Here is a 24,556-nt window from a genome sequence, read left to right as displayed (position 1 = left end):
ACCTCATAGTTACAGACTAACCAGTCAACTGAACAGACAACATTAAACCTCAGTTACAGACTAACCAGTCAACTGAACAGACAACATTAAACCTCATAGTTACAGACTAACCAGTCAACTGAACAGACAACATTAAACCTCATAGTTACAGACTAACCAGTCAACTGAACAGACAACATTAAACCTCATAGTTACAGACTAACCAGTCAACTGAACAGACAACATTAAACCTCATAGTTACAGACTAACCAGTCAACTGAACAGACAACATTAAACCTCATAGTTACAGACTAACCAGTCAACTGAACAGACAACATTAAACCTCATAGTTACAGACTAACCAGTCAACTGAACAGACAACATTAAACCTCATAGTTAAACTGAACAGACAACATTAAACCTCAGTTACAGACTAACCAGTCAACTGAACAGACAACATTAAACCTCAGTTACAGACTAACCAGTCAACTGAACAGACAACATTAAACCTCAGTTACAGACTAACCAGTCAACTGAACAGACAACATTAAACCTCATAGTTACAGACTAACCAGTCAACTGAACAGACAACATTAAACCTCATAGTTACAGACTAACCAGTCAACTGAACAGACAACATTAAACCTCATAGTTACAGACTAACCAGTCAACTGAACAGACAACATTAAACCTCATAGTTACAGACTAACCAGTCAACTGAACAGACAACATTAAACCTCAGTTACAGACTAACCAGTCAACTGAACAGACATCATTAAACCTCATAGTTACAGACTAACCAGTCAACTGAACAGACAACATTAAACCTCATAGTTACAGACTAACCAGTCAACTGAACAGACAACATTAAACCTCATAGTTACAGACTAACCAGTCAACTGAACAGACAACATTAAACCTCATAGTTACAGACTAACCAGTCAACTGAACAGACAACATTAAACCTCATAGTTACAGACTAACCAGTCAACTGAACAGACAACATTAAACCTCAGTTACAGACTAACCAGTCAACTGAACAGACAACATTAAACCTCAGTTACAGACTAACCAGTCAACTGAACAGACATCATTAAACCTCATAGTTACAGACTAACCAGTCAACTGAACAGACAACATTAAACCTCATAGTTACAGACTAACCAGTCAACTGAACAGACAACATTAAACCTCAGTTACAGACTAACCAGTCAACTGAACAGACAACATTAAACCTCAGTTACAGACTAACCAGTCAACTGAACAGACAACATTAAACCTCATAGTTACAGACTAACCAGTCAACTGAACAGACAACATTAAACCTCATAGTTACAGACTAACCAGTCAACTGAACAGACAACATTAAACCTCATAGTTACAGACTAACCAGTCAACTGAACAGACAACATTAAACCTCATAGTTACAGACTAACCAGTCAACTGAACAGACAACATTAAACCTCATAGTTACAGACTAACCAGTCAACTGAACAGACATCATTAAACCTCAGTTACAGACTAACCAGTCAACTGAACAGACATCATTAAACCTCAGTTACAGACTAACCAGTCAACTGAACAGACATCATTAAACCTCAGTTACAGACTAACCAGTCAACTGAACAGACACATTAAACCTCATAGTTACAGACTAACCAGTCAACTGAACAGACAACATTAAACCTCAGTTTAACATAACATTAAACCTCATAGTTACAGACTAACCAGTCAACTGAACAGACAACATTAAACCTCAGTTACAGACTAACCAGTCAACTGAACAGACAACATTAAACCTCAGTTACAGACTAACCAGTCAACTGAACAGACAACATTAAACCTCATAGTTACAGACTAACCAGTCAACTGAACAGACATCATTAAACCTCAGTTACAGACTAACCAGTCAACTGGACAGACATCATTAAACCTCAGTTACAGACTAACCAGTCAACTGGACAACATTAAACCTCAGTTACAGACTAACCAGTCAACTGAACATACATCATTAAACCTCATAGTTCCAGACTAACCAGTCAACTGAACAGACAACATTAAACCTCATAGTTCCAGACTAACCAGTCAACTGAACAGACAACATTAAACCTCATAGTTCCAGACTAACCAGTCAACTGAACAGACAACATTAAACCTCATAGTTCCAGACTAACCAGTCAACTGAACAGACAACATTAAACCTCATAGTTCCAGACTAACCAGTCAACTGAACAGACAACATTAAACCTCATAGTTACAGACTAACCAGTCAACATTAAACCTCATAGTTACAGACTAACCAGTCAACATTAAACCTCATAGTTACAGACTAACCAGTCAACATTAAACCTCATAGTTACAGACTAACCAGTCAACTGAACAGACAACATTAAACCTCATAGTTCCAGACTAACCAGTCAACTGAACAGACAACATTAAACCTCAGTTACAGACTAACCAGTCAACTGAACAGACATCATTAAACCTCAGTTACAGACTAACCAGTCAACTGAACAGACAACATTAAACCTCAGTTACAGACTAACCAGTCAACTGAACAGACAACATTAAACCTCAGTTACAGACTAACCAGTCAACTGAACAGACATCATTAAACCTCAGTTACAGACTAACCAGTCAACTGAACAGACAACATTTACAGACTAACCAGTCAACTGAACAGACAACATTAAACCTCATAGTTACAGACTAACCAGTCAACTGAACAGACAACATTAAACCTCATAGTTACAGACTAACCAGTCAACTGAACAGACAACATTAAACCTCATAGTTACAGACTAACCAGTCAACTGAACAGACAACATTAAACCTCATAGTTACAGACTAACCAGTCAACTGAACAGACAACATTAAACCTCATAGTTCCAGACTAACCAGTCAACTGAACAGACAACATTAAACCTCATAGTTACAGACTAACCAGTCAACTGAACAGACAACATTAAACCTCATAGTTACAGACTAACCAGTCAACTGAACAGACAACATTAAACCTCATAGTTCCAGACTAACCAGTCAACTGAACAGACATCATTAAACCTCAGTTACAGACTAACCAGTCAACTGAACAGACATCAAACCGGGACATTTATTGAGTGCCAGAAATTGAATTAGTGTCAATTACAGACGTACATGTTCACTACAACGTAAATGTAGTCGTCATCAGCAACAACAAAAACATGACAGGCGTTTACAAGATCTGGTGAGACGGGTAGAAAACACATTAATACATCATTTATAGTTTCATATCTCTGAGGTAACTGTAGATGGTGCCCGTCAATCCAAATCTGGGATCGAGGCCTGAAGATGTCTTCAAAGGCATACAGCAGGATCTACACAACTAGTGACAGACAAGTGTCTGCCTCTGTGCGTACCTCTGTGCGTATTCGTCCTCTACGTTACTGAGTCCAGTAACGGCGCTGGCCAGTTGTCTCCACATGGAATTCCGGTCGCCCACGTCCAACGCCCTATTTATCAACACCACCGACGACAACATCTCCACGGCAACCAGCAGCTCCGGATGGGACAGAGAACCCTTGGGGAACACAACCAGAACTTTCAACTAATCCATACCTCTGATACATTTATCAATATATTGTACTTAAGTCATCAATATAGTTGCCTTCTAATGCACAACCATGTTGAACCCTGTGGATCACTGACAGTTTAGCTAACTAATGTCTTTCTGAAAATATATTTCAAGATGTATTGTCAATAAGTACAATCATCAATACAGTTGTAATGCCTGACAAAGACCAACTGTGTCTCACATCGATTGAGACAGTGTGTGCATTAGTGTGTGTGTGCGTACATCTGGGCTCTGCTGCTGCAGGCTGGTCAGCTCTCTCTGATAGAGGTCGGCAGCGCTGGGGTAGACCTCGGGCAGCTGGGCATCAGGGTTCATCAGCTCTGCTGCCGTGTTCTCGGGCACACCCGCTCTGACAGCCGCGTTTATCCTCTCCACCGCCTGCAACACTATATACACACAGAGAGACAGGGTGAGGAACAGGATTAAATGCACAGAGACAGGGTGAGGAACAGGATTAAATGCACAGAGACAGGGTGAGGAACAGGATTAAATGCACAGAGACAGGGTGAGGAACAGGATTAAATACACAGAGACAGGGTGAGGAACATGATTAAATACACAGAGACAGGGTGAGGAACATGATTAAATACACAGAGACAGGGTGAGGAACAGGATTAAATACACAGAGACAGGGTGAGGAACAGGATTAAATACACAGAGACAGGGTGAGGAACAGGATTAAATACACAGAGACAGGGTGAGGAACAGGATTAAATACACAGAGACAGGGTGAGGAACAGGATTAAATACACAGAGACAGGGTGAGGAACAGGATTAAATACACAGAGACAGGGTGAGGAACAGGATTAAATACACAGAGACAGGGTGAGGAACAGGATTAAATACACAGAGACAGGGTGAGGAACATGATTAAATACACAGAGACAGGGTGAGGAACATGATTAAATACACAGAGACAGGGTGAGGAACATGATTAAATACACAGAGACAGGGTGAGGAACATGATTAAATACACAGAGACAGGGTGAGGAACATGATTAAATACACAGAGACAGGGTGAGGAACATGATTAAATACACAGAGACAGGGTGAGGAACATGATTAAATACAGAGAGACAGGGTGAGGAACATGATTAAATACACAGAGAGACAGGGTGAGGAACAGGATTAAATACACAGAGAGACAGGGTGAGGAACAGGATTGAATACACAGAGACGGGGTGAGGAACAGGATTGAATACACAGAGAGACAGGGTGAGGAACAGGATTAAATACACAGAGAGACAGGGTGAGGAACAGGATTGAATACACAGAGAGACGGGGTGAGGAACAGGATTGAATACACAGAGAGACAGGGTGAGGAACAGGATTAAATACAACAGAGACAGGACTAACACACTAGACACAGAGCGATACAGGGTGGCAAGTATTTTTTGATCATGTTCTGTGGCAATACTAGTGGAAACAGATTGAATCAGTAAGTGGTTGTATATAGGGGAAGAGAGGTGGAGGGGAAGTGTAACCCAATCCTTGCGGCAGTTGTGAAGTGAAAAATAAGCTAAAACGTCAACAAGCAAAAATAAACCTTCTCTTTAAATACACAGCACAAAGAGAGACACAAAGGGTCAAACCCACAAACGGAACACAGAGTAGCCTGACTATCAGTAGGGTTAAAAACCATGTGGAAAAGACATGTGATAAGCATAGTGCAATCAGCACAGGAACATGAAACAGCCAGTGATGTGGGTAACTAAAGGGTAAACTGCAGTGTTCTGCTGCAGGCCATGTCCTCATGAGGAGAACGTGAACACCAGTTGGTAATGAGTGAGGAGTGAAGAGGTAACTAACCCTAAGGTAGTTTCCCACCAGTGCAGTTAAAAGTGATTATCCTGTGTTGTGTGTACAGCACATTCTGGAAGTATTCAGACCTTTACTCTTAAATGGATTACATTGGTTTTTTTTCACTCAATCTACACACAATACCCCATTATGACAAAGCAAAAACAGGTTTTTAGAATAAATGTTTTTTTAAATATCACATTTACATAAGTAATCAGACCCTCTACTCCTTTGTTGAAGCACCTTTGGCAGCGATTACAGCCTCAAGTTTTGGTTATGACGCTACAAGCTTGGCACACCTGTATTTGGAGAGTTTCTCTGCAGATCCTCAAGCTCTGTCAAGTTGGATGGGGATCGTCGCTGCACAGCTATTTTCTGGTCTCTCCAGAGATGTTCGATCGGGTTCAAGTCTGGGCTCTGGCTGGGCCACTCAAGGACATTGAGACTTTTCCTGAAGCCACTCCTGTGTTGTCTTGGCTGTGTGCTGAGGCTCATTGTCTTGTTGGAAGGTGAACCTTTGCCCCAGTCTGAGGTCCTAAGCACTCTGGAGAAGACTTTCATCACGGATCTCTGTACTTTGCTCCATTCATCTTTCCCTCGATCCTGACTAGTCTCTCAATCCCTGCCGCTGAAAAACATCCCAACAGCTTGATGCTACCATCACCATGCTTTACCGTAGGGATGGTGGAAAGTTTACACCAGACGTGACGCTTGGCATTTAGCCCAAAGAGTTCAATCTTGGTTTCATCAGACCCCAGAATTGTGTTTCTCATGGTCCAAGAGTCCTTTAGGTGCCTTTTGGCAGGCTCCAAGCAGGCTGTCATCTGCCTTTTACTGAGGAGTGGCTTCCGTCTGGCCACTCTACCATAAAGGCCTGATTGGTAAAGTGCTGCAGAGATGGTTGTCCATCTGGAAGGTTCTCCTATCTCCACAGAGGAACTCTGGAACTCTGTCAGAGTGACCATCGGGTTCTTGGTCACCTCCCTGACCAAAGCCCTTCTCCCCTGATTGATCAGTTTGGCCAGGCAGCCAGCTCTAGGAATAGTCTTGGTGGTTCCAAACTTCTTCCATTTAAGAATGATGGAGGCCACTGTGTTCTTGTGGACCTTCAAAATGTTGCAGAAATGTTTTGGTACCCTTACCCAGATCCTGTGCTTTGACACAATCCTGTCAGAGCTCTACGGAAAATTCCTTCGACCTCATGTCATCTGTGGGACCTTATGTAGACAGCTGTGTCCCTTTCCAAATCATGTCCCATCAATAAAATATACCGCAGGTGGACTCCAATCAAGTTGTAGAAACATCAAGGATGATCAATGGAAACAGGATGCATCTGAGCTCAATTTCAAGTCTCATAGCAAAGGGTCTAAATACTTATGTAAATAAGGTATCTGTTCATTTTTAATACATTTGCAAACATTTCTAAAAAAACTGTTTTCATTCTGTCATTTTGGGGTATTGTGTGTAGATGGATTAAATTAAATAAAAATCCTATATTTTTTGTCCACATTTTGTTACGACAGACGTTAAAGGGGTCTGAAGACACTTATATTTATGAATATAAAAATGTAAATAAATTAAAACCCTTGAATGAGTAGGTGGGTTCAAACTTTTGACTGGTACCGTATGTAAAACATATTTTACATTTATTTTCTTACACACAGTACCAGTCAAAAGTTTGGACACATCTACTCATTCAAGGGTTTTTCTTTATTTGTACTAGTTTCTACAGTGCAGAATAACAGTGAAGACATCAAAACTATGAAATTACACATATGGAAGCATGTTGTAACCAAAAAGTGTTAAATCAAAACATATTTCATATTTCAGATTCTTCAAAGTAGCCACCCTTTGCCTTGAAGACAACTTTGCAGTCTTGGCATTCTCTCAACCAGCTTCATGAGGTAGTCAACTGGAATGCATTTCAATTAACAGTTGTGCCTTGTTAAAAATTCATTTGTGGAATTGATTTCTTTCTTAATGCATTTGAGACGATCAGTTGTGTTGTGACAAGGTAGGGGGGTATACAGAAGATGGTCTTTTACCAAATAGGGCTAAGTCCATGTTATGGCAAGAACAGCTCAAATAAGCAAAGAGAAACGACAGCCCTTCCTTACTTTAAGACATGGTTAGTCAATCGGCAAAATTTCCAGAACTTTGAAAGTTTCTTCAAATGCAGTCACAAAAACCATCAAGTGCTATGATGAAACCGGCTCTCATGAGGACCGCCACAGGAAAGGAAGACCCAGAGGTACCTCAGCTGCAGAGGATAAATTCATTAGAGTTACCAGCCTCAGAAATTGCATCCAAGATCAATGCTTCCCCGAGTTCAAGTAACAGACATCAGCATCTACTGTTCAGAGGAGACTGCAGAAATTCGACCATGAAGGCCTTATTCAAGCAAAGAAACCACTACTAAAGGACACCAATAATAAGAAGAGACTTGCTTGGGCCAAGAAACACGAACAATGGACATTAGACCGGTGGAAATCTGTCCTTTGGTCTGATGAGTCCAGATTTGAGATTTTTGGTTCCAACCGCCATGTCTTTGTGAAAAGCAGAGTAGGTGAACGGATGATCTCCGCATGTGTGGTTCCCAAAGTGAAGCATGGAGGTGTGATGGTGTGGAGGTGCTTTTCTGGTGACACCGTCTGATTTATTTAGAATTCAAGGCACACTTAAGCAGCATGTCTACCACAGCATTCTGCAGTGATACACCATCCCATCCGTTTCATGCTTAGTGGGACTATCATTTGTTTTTCAACAGGACAATGACCCAACACACCTCCAGGCTGTGTAAGGGCTATTTGACCAAGAAGGAGAGCGACGGAGTGCTACATCAGATGACTGGGCCTCCAACCACCGGACCTCAACCCAATTGAGATAGTTTGGGATGAGTTGGACCACAGATTGAAAGAAAAGCAGCCAACAAGTGCTCAGCATGTGGGAACTCCTTCAAGACTGTTGGAAAAGCATTCTAGGTGAAGCTGGTTGAGAGAATACCAAGAGTGTGCAAAGCAGTAATCAAGGCAAAGGGTGGCTACTTTGAAGAATCTCAAATATTTGTTTAACACTTTTTTGGTGACTACATGATTCCATATGTGTTGTTTCATAGTTTTGATGTCTTCACTATTATTCTACAATGCAGAAAATAGTAAAAAAAATAAGGAAAAATCCTTGAATGAGTAGGTGTCTTTTGAATGGTACTCTGAGATAGATATACAATGAGATTGGAATAATACTGTGAATATTATTATGTTCCAAACCTCTTCGACAATAACAGCTAGTTTTCAGTTTTCCCCTCCCCACTCAGACCACTCCCAGACAGTCTCAATTCTTGCTTGAGAAATGGCTCTTTGCTTAGAAGCTATTTTTTGTTTATTTTTGACAATTCTAATAGAACAGCAAGGTACTTAATTTGTTACCCAACTAAGAAATGATTTTGGAGATACAAGAGTCTGCATTGGACCTTTAAGGTTAGGATTGGACACATCCTAGTTGTGTACCTAGGGTACACCTCACCCCAGACCAAGCAGTGACTGCTGCTTACTTTTCTGGTAACCTGCTGCAATCCCATTGGCTGCATCTACTCCAGTTTGCAACTCATCTTTAGTCAGCACCTCTCCTGGAGAATTCTGGGAAAGACAAAGAAAGAGGAACTACTCTAAACAGGGTTTTGGAATATTCAGTTCAATTTTCAACAGTGTAATAAACCTGTGAACAAGCTCACATCTAAGATATGGGGGAGGTGATCAACATCACATAGAAAATCAACCAGGGTTGTGCTCATTAAGTACCAAAAGGAAGACAACGGACTGAAATAGGGAGCGACTACCTTGTCCAATAAGACATTTTTTTCATTTTCTGTTTCAAAACATTGTCAAATGTCTGTTGCCCTAATGAACACAACCCCGCTGTAAACAATGGTCTTCCAGATCTCCCAACGTGGGATGAATCACAAATAACCTGGAATAATTCCACCTACTGTACCTGTTCTTTGTCCTCGCGGGCCGCCATCAGCTGTTTGAGGTACCAGCCCTTGTTCTGGGCCTGCAGGCGGTGTAGGCCCAAAGCCTGGGAGCGAAGTGCCTCATACAGCCGGTCTTCATCACCACTCAGCAGGGCCTGCTCGGCTGCACTCAGGGAACTGGTCACTGATGGGGGAAGAAAGTGTTAGAAAAACCTATTAGAACACTCTGGGATGAAGTTTCCTCTAGGTACAAATCTAGGATCAGGTTTTAAAACTGACCCCAGATCAGCTAGAAGCAAAACTCACTTCAGTGAATCAAAAAACGAACAACGCATGGATGTTAGATCTGTGAGTCTGTTGACTACAAACGTAATAAACATTTAAAAACATGTCTGCATTCTCATGTGGATTCATCAACATACAGAATAGTGTGTGTTTTACTCACAGTTGACCTTGTTGACGTTGCCCTGGATCTCAGCCTGTGTGAGGAGCTCTTCATAGACATCTCTCTCTGCGTCAGAGTTCTCCCCCAGCTACAGTAGGAGGGACAGCGCAACAGGAGCAACATCAGGGTAGTGTTCAATAGGCATGAAAGGGAACAAAAACACTCAGAAACCGGGAGGTACCATCTGAACTTGCTCATCAAGATACATATATTTTAGTTCTGTTGCACATAGAAGCATGGATTTGTGACGTCAACATTGTACATTTAAACCCGTGATCCTGAAGTCTGCTCAATGATAAACAATGTATTGCAGGTTTTTGTCCTAGCTCAGCAGTGAAACAGCTGATTCAGCTAATCAGGGTGTTGACCATCAGATTATTATTTAAAATAGCACTTAGCAGAGGCCAAAACACTACTGTAGTCCAGCTCGCCAGGAGAAATAGAGGGGCACCGCTTTACAGGAACTATACAGCTGGAGAAAGTCAAATACACTTCTAAAAGAAAACACTACTACTACAACAGACAATATTGGAGTGGATTCCAATTCAAATCAGTCAAGTCAGAAAGTAGATTCCAATTCAATCAATTCAGACAGTCAACTGAATTACTGAAAATAATTGGAATTTGACTTTCGGTTTACTTTCTGAATTTATAGAATTGAAATAGAATTGACTCCCCAACCCTGCCACTCATTCTCTATCCCAGTATTTACAGCAAGCTCTCATACCCGTTTGCGTGAGTTGGCCACCTTTTCAGCCTTGGCACTGTGCAGCATGTCCTGGTAGTGCTGGGCAGAGCAGGTGTTCATCTGAAGCAGCATGGCGTTGGGGTTCTGCATGGCAGCCATGGTGCCCTCGGGAACCCCCTGGTCTATGGCCTCATTGATGGCTATCACTGCTGCATGCACTGGAGTAGAGGAGTTCATTACCAGAAATGTGTGGAATATTTTCAAAAATGGATTTAAAAGGAAAGAGATGTTACATAATATAATACCATCATTTTCAATTTGTTATAAAGAAGTGTTGAACTCAACCAAACAGGCGGTTAGACCCGCCCCTCTGATATCTGATAGGTGCTTACACGCAGCCTCATCCACTGACAGCTCATTGGCCAGGATGCCACCAATCTTGCTGAAGGCAGGCATCTGGATTCCGTACTTCTCCAGTTCACTCTTCATGTTGTTAATCTCCTCCTCTGAGTGGTGGAAAGGAGGGGAAGAGTGAGGTATAAAGGAGGGGAGGGAGAAAGAGTTGGTTAGGCATTAGGTCTATCAACAGTTGTTTGGTGGGAGTACTGAAAGAGGGCAGGGGTTGTTCTGTAAACAATCATGGTACAAAAGGGGAGTGTATTTCTTGCACTTGGAGGGAAATGGTATCAGGCACTGGGGAGTGGGTGTTCCCTGAGCTGTAGGTGTCTCTGCATAGCTTGGCTAAGACTGAGGCTGGACAGAGAGCATGGCTAAGACTGAGGGTAGAGACTGGAGAGAGAGGAGCTAGAGGCTGGACAGAGAGCAGGGCTAAGAGTGAGGCTGGAGACTGGAGAGAGAGGAGCTAGAGTCTGGAGAGAGAGGAGCATGGCTAAGACTGAGGGTAGAGGCTGGACATATTTTTTAGTGCTGGGTTGGAACCACACTCTACACATACTGGACCACACTGGCTAAAGTACAGTACCCTTCAAACTGTAGATTATAGACAGACTAGAGAGATTCAACTAATTATGTCTTGATGAGTATGCGATTCGTAGAATCAGACTTTTTAGTGCTAGGTTGGAGCCAAACGCTGTACTTAATGGACATAAGTACCCTTCATACTGTAAATAGTAGGCTAACTGTATATTAGAGGCTAAACAGACAGGAGACGGTGATTGTTCCTGGCCTGAGAGTAATACACATACCCCCTGGTCAGGCGTTTGGCAGACAGAGCAGCAACAGGAAACACCATCTATCACTAATGACTTTCACATTGTTGCTAGCTGCCTGGTAAAACCCCTTCCCTGTGGAACTGTAACTTAGGACTGGAGTAAACACTATGCCTGCGTGTCACTTAGTGACTTTAGATAGTGTAGAAAGTGTCTTCTAACAGTACATGTATCCATGTTTAGTATTTGAGCAACTGAACCACATATGTTTAACATCATATGTTATGTTAGTCGTGTTAACTGTTTGACTTTAAAACTAAAAAATTAACAATGACAAACTGAATGAGTTGAGTGAAAGAAAATTGAACACTGGTGTGTCCTTATTGGGACACACTCACCTGTGAAGTCCACCTTGCCATACAGGTCCTGGATCTGAGGGGCTAGACCAAGCTTGAACAGGTACAAACTGTGTGGGGGAAAGAGAGATAAACGTTGTTGGACCTGTGTTCTGGCATGTGTGCGGCACCAGGGGAGGGGGCCAGAAGGCATTGTAGTCAACAGCCATTCATCTAGTATGGACTGGAGCTGGGGGTTATACACACCTCCTACCCCCCTCTGCCACCCAGTCCTGTAGTGTTACCTTCCTGACTCTAAAAGCCAAGGACCCTTCCCAAATGACACCCTGTTCCCTATATTGTGCACTACAAAGGAAATACGGTGCAATCTGGGACATGGGATCAGATGTACAGCCTCTGGACAGAACAGGCTCAGCATCCATTTTACATGCAGCTGGAATTTTCTATTAACACAGACTTCTTGTGTCCCAAATGGCACCCTATTCCCTATTTAGTACACTACTTCTGACCAGGGCCAATAGGGCTCTGGTGAAAAGTAGTGCACTTTATAGGGAACCGGGTGCCATTTGGGACGTGAACTGCCATCGCAAGGCTGAGGCGGTTGGAGTTTCTCCTTGGTGCCGAATACCTCACCAGTCCAAAATCGTACCATTCACCTCATAAACGTGTCAGGTTTCCAAAAACCAAGTTCTGAGAGTAAACGTTTTCAACTTCACATACAGGCAGTATTGAGTAGGACATAGCAAAGCAGAAAAAGTTTAACATTTTTCACTGAGATAAAATATTACTATAGACAATTTGTCTATTGTGACTTTTCTGTGAGAGTTCAGGTAGCACTGTGAGAGTTCAGGTAGCACTGTGAGAGTTCAGGTAGCACTGTGAGAGTTCAGGTAGCACTGTGAGAGTTCAGGTAGCACTGTGAGAGGCAGATCAGGGTTTAATGTCATTTTAAACCTCTTAAGGATGTACGGGATCGGTGTCCCTATACCGGGACGGTTGTTGCTAAAGTGTGTTAATATCACTAGAATGACGTTATTAGCAACAGCAACATTTCCAGGACATAGATATGTCTTACATGGACAGAAAGCTTAAATTCATGTTAATCTAACTGCACTGTCAAATTTACAGTAGCTATTATAGTGAAAGAAATAGCATGATATGGTTTGAGAGCACAACAACAAACTGATCACTTATCAACTGGTTTGATACATTCATCTCTGAAGGTAAATAATATGCACTCAGTAATCTTGCTCTGATTTGTCATCCTGAGGGTCCCAAAGATAAAAATGGAACAATGTATTTTATCAAACAAAACTTTGATATTCAGATGTAGGAACTGGTTTCTACAGTTTGAACCACTGCTCTCTCTGATTTGTGATGAAAGGTTTTTCTAGAGTATTCAGAAAATCTATACAAATTTAAATTCATTGTGTGTGTGTGTGTACCTGAGAGCATGTATGCAGTAGATGCAGCGCGGCATGTTCTTCCTATCATAGATGTCTGTAGTCTCTGGATAGAAGATCTGAGGACAGATGGACATCTTCATTAGGCAAAAAACATGCTAAAATGCTAGGAAATTAATTACATATTACCTGGACTTGTCCAATAAGAATGTGAATGTTTCAAAAACATTATTCCGTTTGTTCCTATTGACCGTGACCCAGGGCTGAGGGTTCAGTAGTCTGGGAGTGGGATCCAGGCAACCCCCGGCTTGTTACACAGGGGTGGTACGGGGAAAATACCCTTCCCTGGTAGTGAGAATACGTCTGTCTGTCTGTCTAAGCCCATCACTCACCTTCGGCAGGCCCTTCTCTGTCATGGCGTTTAGCCACTGGATGACATTGTCTGTATGTCTAAAATGAAGCCCAGTGGCCTGCAGGAATGAAACAAAACATAGTGAGTTACAATGTGACACACAAACAAACAAGCCATTACAGTTATAGTAATACACATATGATTCATTCCTTCCCCATTGAGTAAATCAAGCCGACTCAGACAGTGAGTCACAGTAACCTGAGGTCCTATTCAACTAAAACATTTCCAAGGTAAGACTGGAGATGGGGGATTTCTTGGGCACATTCTTGCAGTGTAATAACAATGTTTATTTTTGGTTATTTAACTTAAGTCAAACTGTGTTGATAGAATAGGACCATTGATGCATGTCTGTTCCTCGGGGCATTGATTAGGTGCTCCGGGGTGAAGTTTTCCCTAGAAACAGATCTAGGATCAGTGTCACCTCCCCCAATCATAAACTTGACTATTATTGGTGAAAAATGCTAAACTGACCCCAGATCAGTGTCTAGGTGCAACTTGCCCCTACACCTTGATGAATAGTCCGGTGTGAGTTTGGCAGGTTGGGCAAAAGGGAGTTTGTCTCCTCTGGTAACTGAATGAATATAAGAACATCTTTGTCCCTTTAACCAGCACTTGTCTGGAGCCTGTGTGTGTGTGTGTGTGTGTGTTACAGTCTGCAGTGCATCTCCTCGGTCCTCACCTTGTAGCGGGTCTGCTCACGGTCGTAGATTTTCTTGATGGAAACGGTTTGTGGGGCGAAGAAGTTGCCGAGTTTGGCCAGGTACACCCCGTTCCTAAGCCCTTCCTCCAGCTCTGTGGTGGGCGGGAGCTCCTCGTCCAGACACGCCTCCATCCACCTGGAGGACAAAGAGCTTTTAATTAACCTTTATCCAGGTTCGTATCATTAAGAAAAACATCTATTTCTCAAGAGACCTGGTCCATCCAGGATGGCAGAAGGGAACAATGTTTGGAACAAATAGTCAAACAACTTACTTTTCTTCTTTTTTTATACGTAAACACACATTTATTAGAATCCCAGAACCATACAAGCGTCACAGATAGATTTTTATCATAAGTAGAACCACGTAAAGTCCTAATGACTATCATGTCTCAGTAACATGTAAGTCAACCAAACCTTTAAACTCCAAGGGAACAAGATGCCGGGTTTCAAGCTGGTCTGGAAATGATTCCAAGACCACAGAGCTGAGTAGCTAAAACACCTTTTTCCATGATCCATTCTGGATTTTAGTAACCGTTAAAAGTAAGGAGTGAGACCTTTCTGACCTTGTCAAAGAACAGAGAAAGGCCATTTTTGGGAAAACTGCCATTTACAGATAGTATAGCAATATTTAAGCCTGAGTCAATGAAGACCAGCCAACATCACTATAGAGATCACAGCAGTGTGAAGACCAGCCAACATCACTATAGAGATCACAGCAGCGTGAAGACCAGCCAACATCACTATAGAGATCACAGCAGCGTGAAGACCAGCCAACATCACTATAGAGATCACAGCAGCGTGAAGACCAGCCAACATCACTATAGAGATCACAGCAGCGTGAAGACCAGCCAACATCACTATAGAGATCACAGCAGCGTGAAGACCAGCCAACATCACTATAGAGATCACAGCAGCGTGAAGACCAGCCAACATCACTATAGAGATCACAGCAGCGTGAAGACCAGCCAACATCACTATAGAGATCACAGCAGTGTGAAGACCAGCCAACATCACTATAGAGATCACAGCAGCGTGAAGACCAGCCAACATCACTATAGAGATCACAGCAGTGTGAAGACCAGCCAACATCACTATAGAGATCAGCAGCGTGAAGACCAGCCAACATCACTATAGAAGACCAGCCAACATCACTATAGAGATCACAGCAGCGTGAAGACCAGCCAACATCACTATAGAGATCACAGCAGTGTGAAGACCAGCCAACATCACTATAGAGATCACAGCAGCGTGAAGACCAGCCAACATCACTATAGAGATCACAGCAGCGTGAAGACCAGCCAACATCACTATAGAGATCACAGCAGTGTGAAGACCAGCCAACATCACTATAGAGATCACAGCAGTGTGAAGACCAGCCAACATCACTATAGAGATCACAGCAGCGTGAAGACCAGCCAACATCACTATAGAGATCACAGCAGTGTGAAGACCAGCCAACATCACTATAGAGATCACAGCAGCGTGAAGACCAGCCAACATCACTATAGAGATCACAGCAGCGTGAAGACCAGCCAACATCACTATAGAGATCACAGCAGCGTGAAGACCAGCCAACATCACTATAGAGATCACAGCAGCGTGAAGACCAGCCAACATCACTATAGAGATCACAGCAGCGTGAAGACCAGCCAACATCACTATAGAGATCACAGCAGTGTGAAGACCAGCCAACATCACTATAGAGATCACAGCAGCGTGAAGACCAGCCAACATCACTATAGAGATCACAGCAGTGTGAAGACCAGCCAACATCACTATAGAGATCACAGCAGCGTGAAGACCAGCCAACATCACTATAGAGATCACAGCAGCGTGAAGACCAGCCAACATCACTATAGAGATCACAGCAGTGTGAAGACCAGCCAACATCACTATAGAGATCACAGCAGTGTGAAGACCAGCCAACATCACTATAGAGATCACAGCAGTGTGAAGACCAGCCAACATCACTATAGAGATCACAGCAGTGTGAAGACCAGCCAACATCACTATAGAGATCACAGCAGCGTGAAGACCAGCCAACATCACTATAGAGATCACAGCAGTGTGAAGACCAGCCAACATCACTATAGAGATCACAGCAGTGTGAAGACCAGCCAACATCACTATAGAGATCACAGCAGTGTGAAGACCAGCCAACATCACTATAGAGATCACAGCAGCGTGTGAAGACCAGCCAACATCACTATAGAGATCACAGCAGACCAGCCAACATCACTATAGAGATCACAGCAGCGTGAAGACCAGCCAACATCACTATAGAGATCACAGCAGTGTAGAGATCACAGAAAGACCAGCCAACATCACTATAGAGATCACAGCAGCGTGAAGACCAGCCAACATCACTATAGAGATCACAGCAGCGTGAAGACCAGCCAACATCACTATAGAGATCACAGCAGTGTGAAGACCAGCCAACATCACTATAGAGATCACAGCAGTGTGAAGACCAGCCAACATCACTATAGAGATCACAGCAGCGTGAAGACCAGCCAACATCACTATAGAGATCACAGACCAGCCAACATCACTATAGAGATCACAGCAGCGTGAAGACCAGCCAACATCACTATAGAGATCACAGCAGCGTGTCACTATAGAGATCACAGACCAGCAGCAACATCACTATAGAGATCACAGCAGCGTGAAGACCAGCCAACATCACTATAGAGATCACAGCAGCGTGAAGACCAGCCAACATCACTATAGAGATCACAGCAGCGTGAAGACCAGCCAACATCACTATAGAGATCACAGCAGCGTGAAGACCAGCCAACATCACTATAGAGATCACAGCAGTGTGAAGACCAGCCAACATCACTATAGAGATCACAGCAGCGTGAAGACCAGCCAACATCACTATAGAGATCACAGCAGCGTGAAGACCAGCCAACATCACTATAGAGATCACAGCGGTGAGTCCGGTGCTTTTGGTTGGTAATAAACCTCAGAGCTGCATGATACACAGAATCGAGTGCCTTCAGAAACACACACCAACAGTACACAGAAAATTAACGATTCTAGTTTTACTACCTCATTTACATTGTGCTCCTACATTTGTGTGCGCCTACATTTATCAACTTAGGAGCACACAGGTGCCTTGTAAAAAAGGTCAGCTTAAAGCCCCGAAACATGCAGTACACACACACACTAAACCCAGTGACATTCAACTCCTCACCCCTCCGGAGTTTGTAAATCTCTGAGAGGACTATTCTTCTCTCCTGTTGCCTCTAGTTATCACAGTGTAGCATTTCATTTCCTAGGAGCTGAAAGTTTTCTAACAGTAACAGAACTGATACTGTTAGTTTTCTAACAGTGTGTTTAGTACACTACATTTGAACCAATACAGTATATCATCAAATCATGTGTTCATATCACCATAGATAAATGCTACTTAGTAGTCGATTTCATCCAAAGTCACAGGGATTGCAGAAATGTATATTAATCTGTGTACTAACACTAATATGTAATCCCTGCAGGAATTGAACCCATGACATTGGCAGTGCCAGGCTCATACCAACTGAACCTCAAGAGTTACAGCGGCAAGAAAAACTGTGAACCCTTTGGAAATACCTGGATTTCTGGTCATACAATTTGATCTGATCTTCATCTAAGTCACAAACAGTCTGCTTAAACTAATAACATGTTTTCATGTCTTTATTGAACACACCATGTAAACATTCAGTGTCGGGAGGGAAAAGTATGTGAACCCTTGGATTTAATAACTGGTTGACCCTCCTTTGGCAGTAATAAACTCAACCAAATGTTTTCTGTAGATCAGACCTACACAACGGTCAGGAGAAATTGTGGACCATTCCTCTTTACAAAACAGTTTCAGTTCAGCAATATTCTTGGGATGTCTGGTGTGAACCGCTCGAGGTCATGACACACATTTTAATATCAGGTTGAGGTCTGACTGAGTCACTCCAGAAGGCGTATTTTCTTCGGTCTTTTGGGTCGTTGTCCTGTTGCATCACCCAACTTCTGTTGAGCTTCAATTGGCGGACAGATATTTTGCAGGAGAAAGCAAGGCTGTCTTGATAAACTTGGGAATTCATTTTTCCGATGATAGCAAGCTGTCCAGGCCCTGAGGCAGCCCCAAACCATGATGCTCCCTCCACCATACTTTACAGTTGGGATGAGATTTTGATGTTGGTGTGCTGTGCCTTTTTTTCTCCACACAGTATTGTGTTTTCCTTCCAAACAACTCAAATTTGGTTTAATCTGTCCACTGAATATTTTGCCAGAAGCGCTGTGGAACATCCAGGTGCTCTTTTACAAACTTCAGATGTGCAGCAATGATTTTTTTGGGACAACAGTGGCTTCTTCCGTGGTGTCCTCCCATGAACACCATTCTTGTTTAGTGTTTGACGTATCGTAGACTCGTCAGAGATGTTAGCATGTTCCAGAAGTTTCTGTAAATCTTAGGCTGACACTAGGATTCTTAACCTCATTGAGCATTCTGCGCTGTGCTCTTGCAGTCATCTTTGCAGGACGACCACTCCTAGGGAGAGTAGCAACAGTGCTGAACTTTCTCAATTTCTAGACAATTTGTCTTATCGTGGACTGATGAACATCAAGGCTTTTAGAGATACTTTTGTAACCCTTTCCAGCTTTATGCAAGTCAACAATTCTTAATCTTATGTCTTTAGATATTTTGTTCGAGGCATGGTTCACATCAGGCAATGCTTCTTGTGAATAGCAAACTCAAATTGATTTTTTTTTTTTTTTTTTAACAGGGCAAGGCAGCTCTAACCAACATCTCCAATCTCATTGATTAGACTCCAGGTTAGCCGACTCCTGACTCCAATTAGCTTTTGGAGAAAACATTAGCCTATGGCGTTCACATACTTTTCCCAACCTATCCTTTTAATGTTTAAATTATGTATTCAATAGACAAGAAAAATACAATCATTTGTGTGTTAGTATAAGCAGTGTCTATTGTTGTGACTTAGATGAAGAGCAGATCAAATTTGATGACCAATTCATGCAGAAAACCAGGTAATTCCAAAGGGTTCACATACTTTTGCTTCCCACTGTAGATGTCAACTAGGGGAGCAGATTCCATCCAGTCCAGTACGTAGTACAGCAGAGTACTCTCACCTCTAACAAACCACACCTAAACATTCTCAGCATTCCTCTTGGCATGTAAATCCCCTGACGTCAGACCTGAAGATACATTCTTAGTGTGTTTGTTGGTCGTGTTAAGCCACTGAGGAACCTACAGTTCTGGGTACAGGGGACAGAAGAGATGAGAGAACGCCACTTTTAAACTATCAACAGCGTGTACGCGACAGTGCTCGGCCCCCGTTACAGCGTGTACGTGATCGTGCTAGTCCACTGAAGGCCCCATGCCTCCCAGTAGTTCACCATTCTAGTAACATCCCAGTACCCATAGCAGTGTGTGTGTTCTCTGCTGTGAAAGCCCAGAGTCTATCCTTGGGTAGAAGCCCACTCTTTCTGTTACAGCGTGTACGTGATCGTGCTAGTCCACTGAAGAACCAGAGGGCCTGGATACTAACTGCCTCCCAGTAACCCTCCCAGTAGTTCCATGCCTCCCAGTAACCCTCCCAGTAACACTCTAGTTCCATGCCTCCCAGTAGTTCACCATTCTAGTAACATCCCAGTACCCATAGCAGTGTGTGTTCTCTGCTGTGAAAGCCCAGAGTCTATCCTTGGGTAGAAGCCATTTCACAGTTGGAGGACAAAGTGAGTTTGTCAAAAATCAGCTTTGAAGAAAGGAAAACACTCTTTCTGTACATCCCTTTTCAAAAAGGGGACCCTCACGCTCCCCCAGAAGTTTGGTTGGTACATAAAACAGGTGAATTCAGATAAGTAAAAAGTTGTGATGGTCAAAAAAATGTAGTATGAAGCTCCCTTAACTCTTCTATTATGGTTTGTATTGTTTTCACTGCATCAGGGTTACGGAACAAACATTTCAGCTTTGCAGCCTTGTTCAGTGTGTAGGAACCCTTTACTAAAGAAAAGGTACACTCCCACTTTTGGCACACATCCTGTATTAGGTGCACACACACACGATTTGCAGTACACAGGCCAACAAATCCAAACCCTCCATCTGAAACAACTCCTCCCTCCCAGTAAGTCATGACTCTGGGTCTCCCAACACAGGCCCAGTGTGGCCAGGCCACAGGTAACAGGGCTGTGGTGGGCAGAGGGGAACAACTCCTCCCTCCCAGTAAGTCATGACTCTGGGTCTCCCAACACAGGCCCAGTGTGGCCAGGCCACAGGTAACGGGGCTGTGGTGGGCAGAGGGGAACAACTCCTCCCTCCCAGTAAGTCATGACTCTGGGCCCAGTGTGGCCAGGCCACAGGTAACAGGGCTGTGGTGGGCAGGCCCCTCCCTCCCAGTGTCATGACTCTGGGTCTCCCAGGCCAGTGTGGCAGGTAACAGGGCTGTGGTGGGCAGAGGGGAACAACTCCTCCCTCCCAGTAAGTCATGACTCTGGGTCTCCCAACACAGGCCCAGTGTGGCCAGGCCACAGGTAACAGGGCTGTGCTGGGGTCTCCCAACCTGGCAGGCAGGGCTGTGGTGGGCACTCCTCCCTCCCAGTAGAGGGGAACAACTCCTCCCTCCCAGTAAGTCATGACTCTGGGTCTCCCAACACAGGCCCAGTGTGGCCAGGCCACAGGTAACAGGGCTGTGGTGGGCAGAGGGGAACAACTCCTCCCTCCCAGTAAGTCATGACTCTGGGTCTCCCAACACAGGCCCAGTGTGGCCAGGCCACAGGTAACAGGGCTGTGGTGGGCAGAGGGGAACAACTCCTCCCTCCCAGTAAGTCATGACTCTGGGTCTCCCAACACAGGCCCAGTGTGGCCAGGCCACAGGTAACAGGGCTGTGGTGGGCAGAGGGGAACAACTCCTCCCTCCCAGTAAGTCATGACTCTGGGTCTCCCAACACAGGCCCAGTGTGGCCAGGCCACAGGTGGGCCAGGCCAGTAAGTCATGGTAACAGGGCTGTGGTGGGCAGAGGGGAACAACTCCTCCCTCCCAGTAAGTCATGACTCTGGGTCTCCCAACACAGGCCCAGTGTGGCCAGGCCACAGGTAACAGGGCTGTGGTGGGCAGAGGGGAACAACTCCTCCCTCCCAGTAAGTCATGACTCTGGGTCTCCCAACACAGGCCCAGTGTGGCCAGGCCACAGGTAACAGGGCTGTGGTGGGCAGAGGGGAACAACTCCTCCCTCCCAGTAAGTCATGACTCTGGGTCTCCCAACACAGGCCCAGTGTGGCCAGGCCACAGGTAACAGGGCTGTGGTGGGCAGAGGGGAACAACTCCTCCCTCCCAGTAAGTCATGACTCTGGGTCTCCCAACACAGGCCCAGTGTGGCCAGGCCACAGGTAACAGGGCTGTGGTGGGCAGAGGGGAACAACTCCTCCTCAGTGAAAGGCTTCATATAAGGTGCCATACTAACGGGTATTTTAGAGGCACAGGGGCCAGACCAGAGCAAACACACACCTATGAATGGGACTGCAGAATGTCAATGACAATTGAATTCCACACGCAGGAGAGATGCCAGAAGAAATGTCAAAGTTGTGAACATGACACACAAGCAATTTTCCAGAGATAAAATGTCAACCTGAAATATGGCAGTGTTGTCAGGAATGCAGAGAGATAACATTGGAGGCTGGCCTATTATTAAATACTAGAACTATTTTATCTAGCATGTCTTCTCTCGGTCTTCAACAGGGTAACACTGCAACAGTGGAGGCTGGTGTCACTTTAAATCAGACTCATTGTAATGTCTGGAATAGATTCAATGGAACAGTATTAAACAAATTATTCATTACAATGAAATGGTCTTTCAATGTCTTCTTCCACCAGCCTCCACTGTACCGAAAACAGTCAGTGTTTCTCTACAATCTGTATGTCTTCCTGAGGAGACAGTCGTCAGGTAGCAGTCTCTTCCTATTGGATTGACCCCTGACCTCTGTGCTGTGGGAAGCTTCCTGATGTACACCACCAGGAAGTGTGAGAGCAGGGGGGCTGGCCTCTACTGGACACTATAGCAGCGCTAGCTGTTAGCCTAGCCAGTCCCCTTTAATACTGTTTTCACACCACAATACTAAAGCTGTGCTGAGGAAAGCTGCATTGTGCAGGCCTGGCTACGCATCCAACAAAGATGCTGGAACCTTGCTGGAAGAAAGTTACTAGTACCTCCCCCATTTGAGTCAGGTGACAGGTACAGTCTGTAGCACTAGCTGCTGTGGCTATGGAGAATCCCTAGAGCATACTCCCTCCATCCTTCCTCTCTCCCAGGATTAAGTTGCCCCTAGACGCTGATCCTGGGACAGTTTAGCATTTTCCCCACTAATGGTAATATTAGGATTGGGAGAATTGAAGATGATTCTAGAACTGTACGTAGGGGAAACTTTACACCAGTGTTTCTTCCAGAGCAGCAGACCACAAACACACACATTCTGCCTCGCAGCCTGTTTCCAAACACAAGCAGGATGATAGCCACTATTACATTTACATTTAAGTAATTTAGCAGACGCTCTTATCCAGAGCGACTTACACTATGAGCAGAGCAGGCCGCCGGTGCCATTCCAATACTTCAAAAGTGCATCCTTTCTTCCCTTCTTGCTTTAATTAATGCTTCCCTTTGATCCGATCAGGCTGCAGGCTCAGTTCCAACACTTCGAAGATCCATCCTTCCATCCGTATGATTTGATCAGGCTGTGACCCCTTGTCTCCTATCTTAATGAAATCACTGATCTGAATGACCAGTTCCTTTCTGCACAATGTCTACACACTTGACGTGTGTCTGTGTGTACAGGTATGTTTCTAGAGGGCTGAGATGGGAGGAAAAGGCAAATCCATGGTGCTCCTTATCTAGTTATAGAACAATGTTGTGGAGGTCTAGAAACATTTCTCTATTCACTCTCCTCTTCCTCCCAGCTGTCTGTTCTCTTTGTATTTTGATGGGAAACTGGAGGAGAATATTATTCAATTATGTGCAAATAATTTTACAGTGAGTAACCCAATCTCTTCCACTTGGATGGCCCCACACAGTGGGCCTTTATCACCAGGTTCCTGTAGTAATTACACAGTGATTCACCAGAGTGAATGCGAGAGAGAGAAAGTGAGATGGAGAGCGAGCGAGATGGAACGAGAGAGCAAAACGAAAGGGGGATACCTAGTCAGTTGTACAACTGAATGTATTCAACTGAAATGTGTCTTCCGCATTTAACCCAACCCCTCTGAATCAGAGATGTGGAGGGCTCCCTGAATCAACGTCCATGTCGTCGGAGCCCGGGAAGCGAGAGAGAGAGCGAGGGGGGAGAGAGAGAGAGAGGAAGCGAAATAGCCCATTACATGCCTTGCTGCAACATAGGAATCCTTCTGACCCGACCGACCCCTCCCCTCCAGCTGTTGGTTAGGATAGAGAGATGACACCTGACTGACTCATGGAGGCTAGTGACTGGGAAACACATTCAACACACGACACACATTCAAACACTTACAACTCACACACACGCTCCAGATCAAAGCAGTTCAAAGAGACAAAGCATTTCCTCCATTCAGTCAGTGTCTCGTCTGAAATCTCCCCTCCGCTCAACCTGCCTGACTCACGCCAGACTACCCATCAATGCCAAGAGGAATACTACACACACTTCTATGTCCTACTCGCTTGTTACGTGTGTCAGTGTCTGTGTCTTTTCAAAACAGGGGAGGAGGCCAGACAAGGCAAAGCTTGCTGATCAAGCAAGAGGAAGGACAGACCAGTCACATCATGAAACCACATTTCTCCATCATACACACTTTGTAGCAACATCTCCCTACCCCCCTCTCTCTACCCCCATCGCTCACACCTCCCTTCCTGGTCTTATCAACATGTCTTGTTCAAGCGCTGAGGTTTACCCCCTAACTGATATCTAAACCGGAAAAGTCACTTCTAGTGTTCTAAGGACTGCTGTGCTGACCCCTCCCCCTCTCATTTAGGCTTCTAAGGACTGCTGTGCTGACCCCTCCCCCTC

General features: G+C 44.1%; 1 protein-coding gene across 1 annotated transcript in view; it reads right to left on the bottom strand.

Moving 5' to 3' along the window:
• iqgap1 (IQ motif containing GTPase activating protein 1) overlaps nucleotides 1-24,556 on the bottom strand; it is a 60,043-nt gene that overhangs the window by 23,763 nt on the left and 11,724 nt on the right. Inside the window, exons 3-13 of the mRNA XM_052515967.1 lie at nucleotides 14,515-14,671; nucleotides 13,816-13,893; nucleotides 13,466-13,542; nucleotides 12,063-12,130; nucleotides 10,888-11,001; nucleotides 10,535-10,713; nucleotides 9,808-9,895; nucleotides 9,383-9,546; nucleotides 8,943-9,027; nucleotides 3,815-3,978; nucleotides 3,378-3,538 (exon numbers count right to left, since the gene is read on the bottom strand). Coding sequence (XP_052371927.1) covers nucleotides 3,378-3,538; nucleotides 3,815-3,978; nucleotides 8,943-9,027; nucleotides 9,383-9,546; nucleotides 9,808-9,895; nucleotides 10,535-10,713; nucleotides 10,888-11,001; nucleotides 12,063-12,130; nucleotides 13,466-13,542; nucleotides 13,816-13,893; nucleotides 14,515-14,671 — 1,335 coding nt within the window. The remainder of the gene's footprint in view (nucleotides 1-3,377; nucleotides 3,539-3,814; nucleotides 3,979-8,942; nucleotides 9,028-9,382; nucleotides 9,547-9,807; nucleotides 9,896-10,534; nucleotides 10,714-10,887; nucleotides 11,002-12,062; nucleotides 12,131-13,465; nucleotides 13,543-13,815; nucleotides 13,894-14,514; nucleotides 14,672-24,556) is intronic.

The sequence above is a fragment of the Oncorhynchus keta genome, unplaced genomic scaffold (genome assembly GCF_023373465.1).
Source record: "Oncorhynchus keta strain PuntledgeMale-10-30-2019 unplaced genomic scaffold, Oket_V2 Un_scaffold_3531_pilon_pilon, whole genome shotgun sequence".
NCBI classification, from domain to species: domain Eukaryota; kingdom Metazoa; phylum Chordata; class Actinopteri; order Salmoniformes; family Salmonidae; genus Oncorhynchus; species Oncorhynchus keta.
This window is presented reverse-complemented; position numbering and strand designations above follow the sequence as displayed.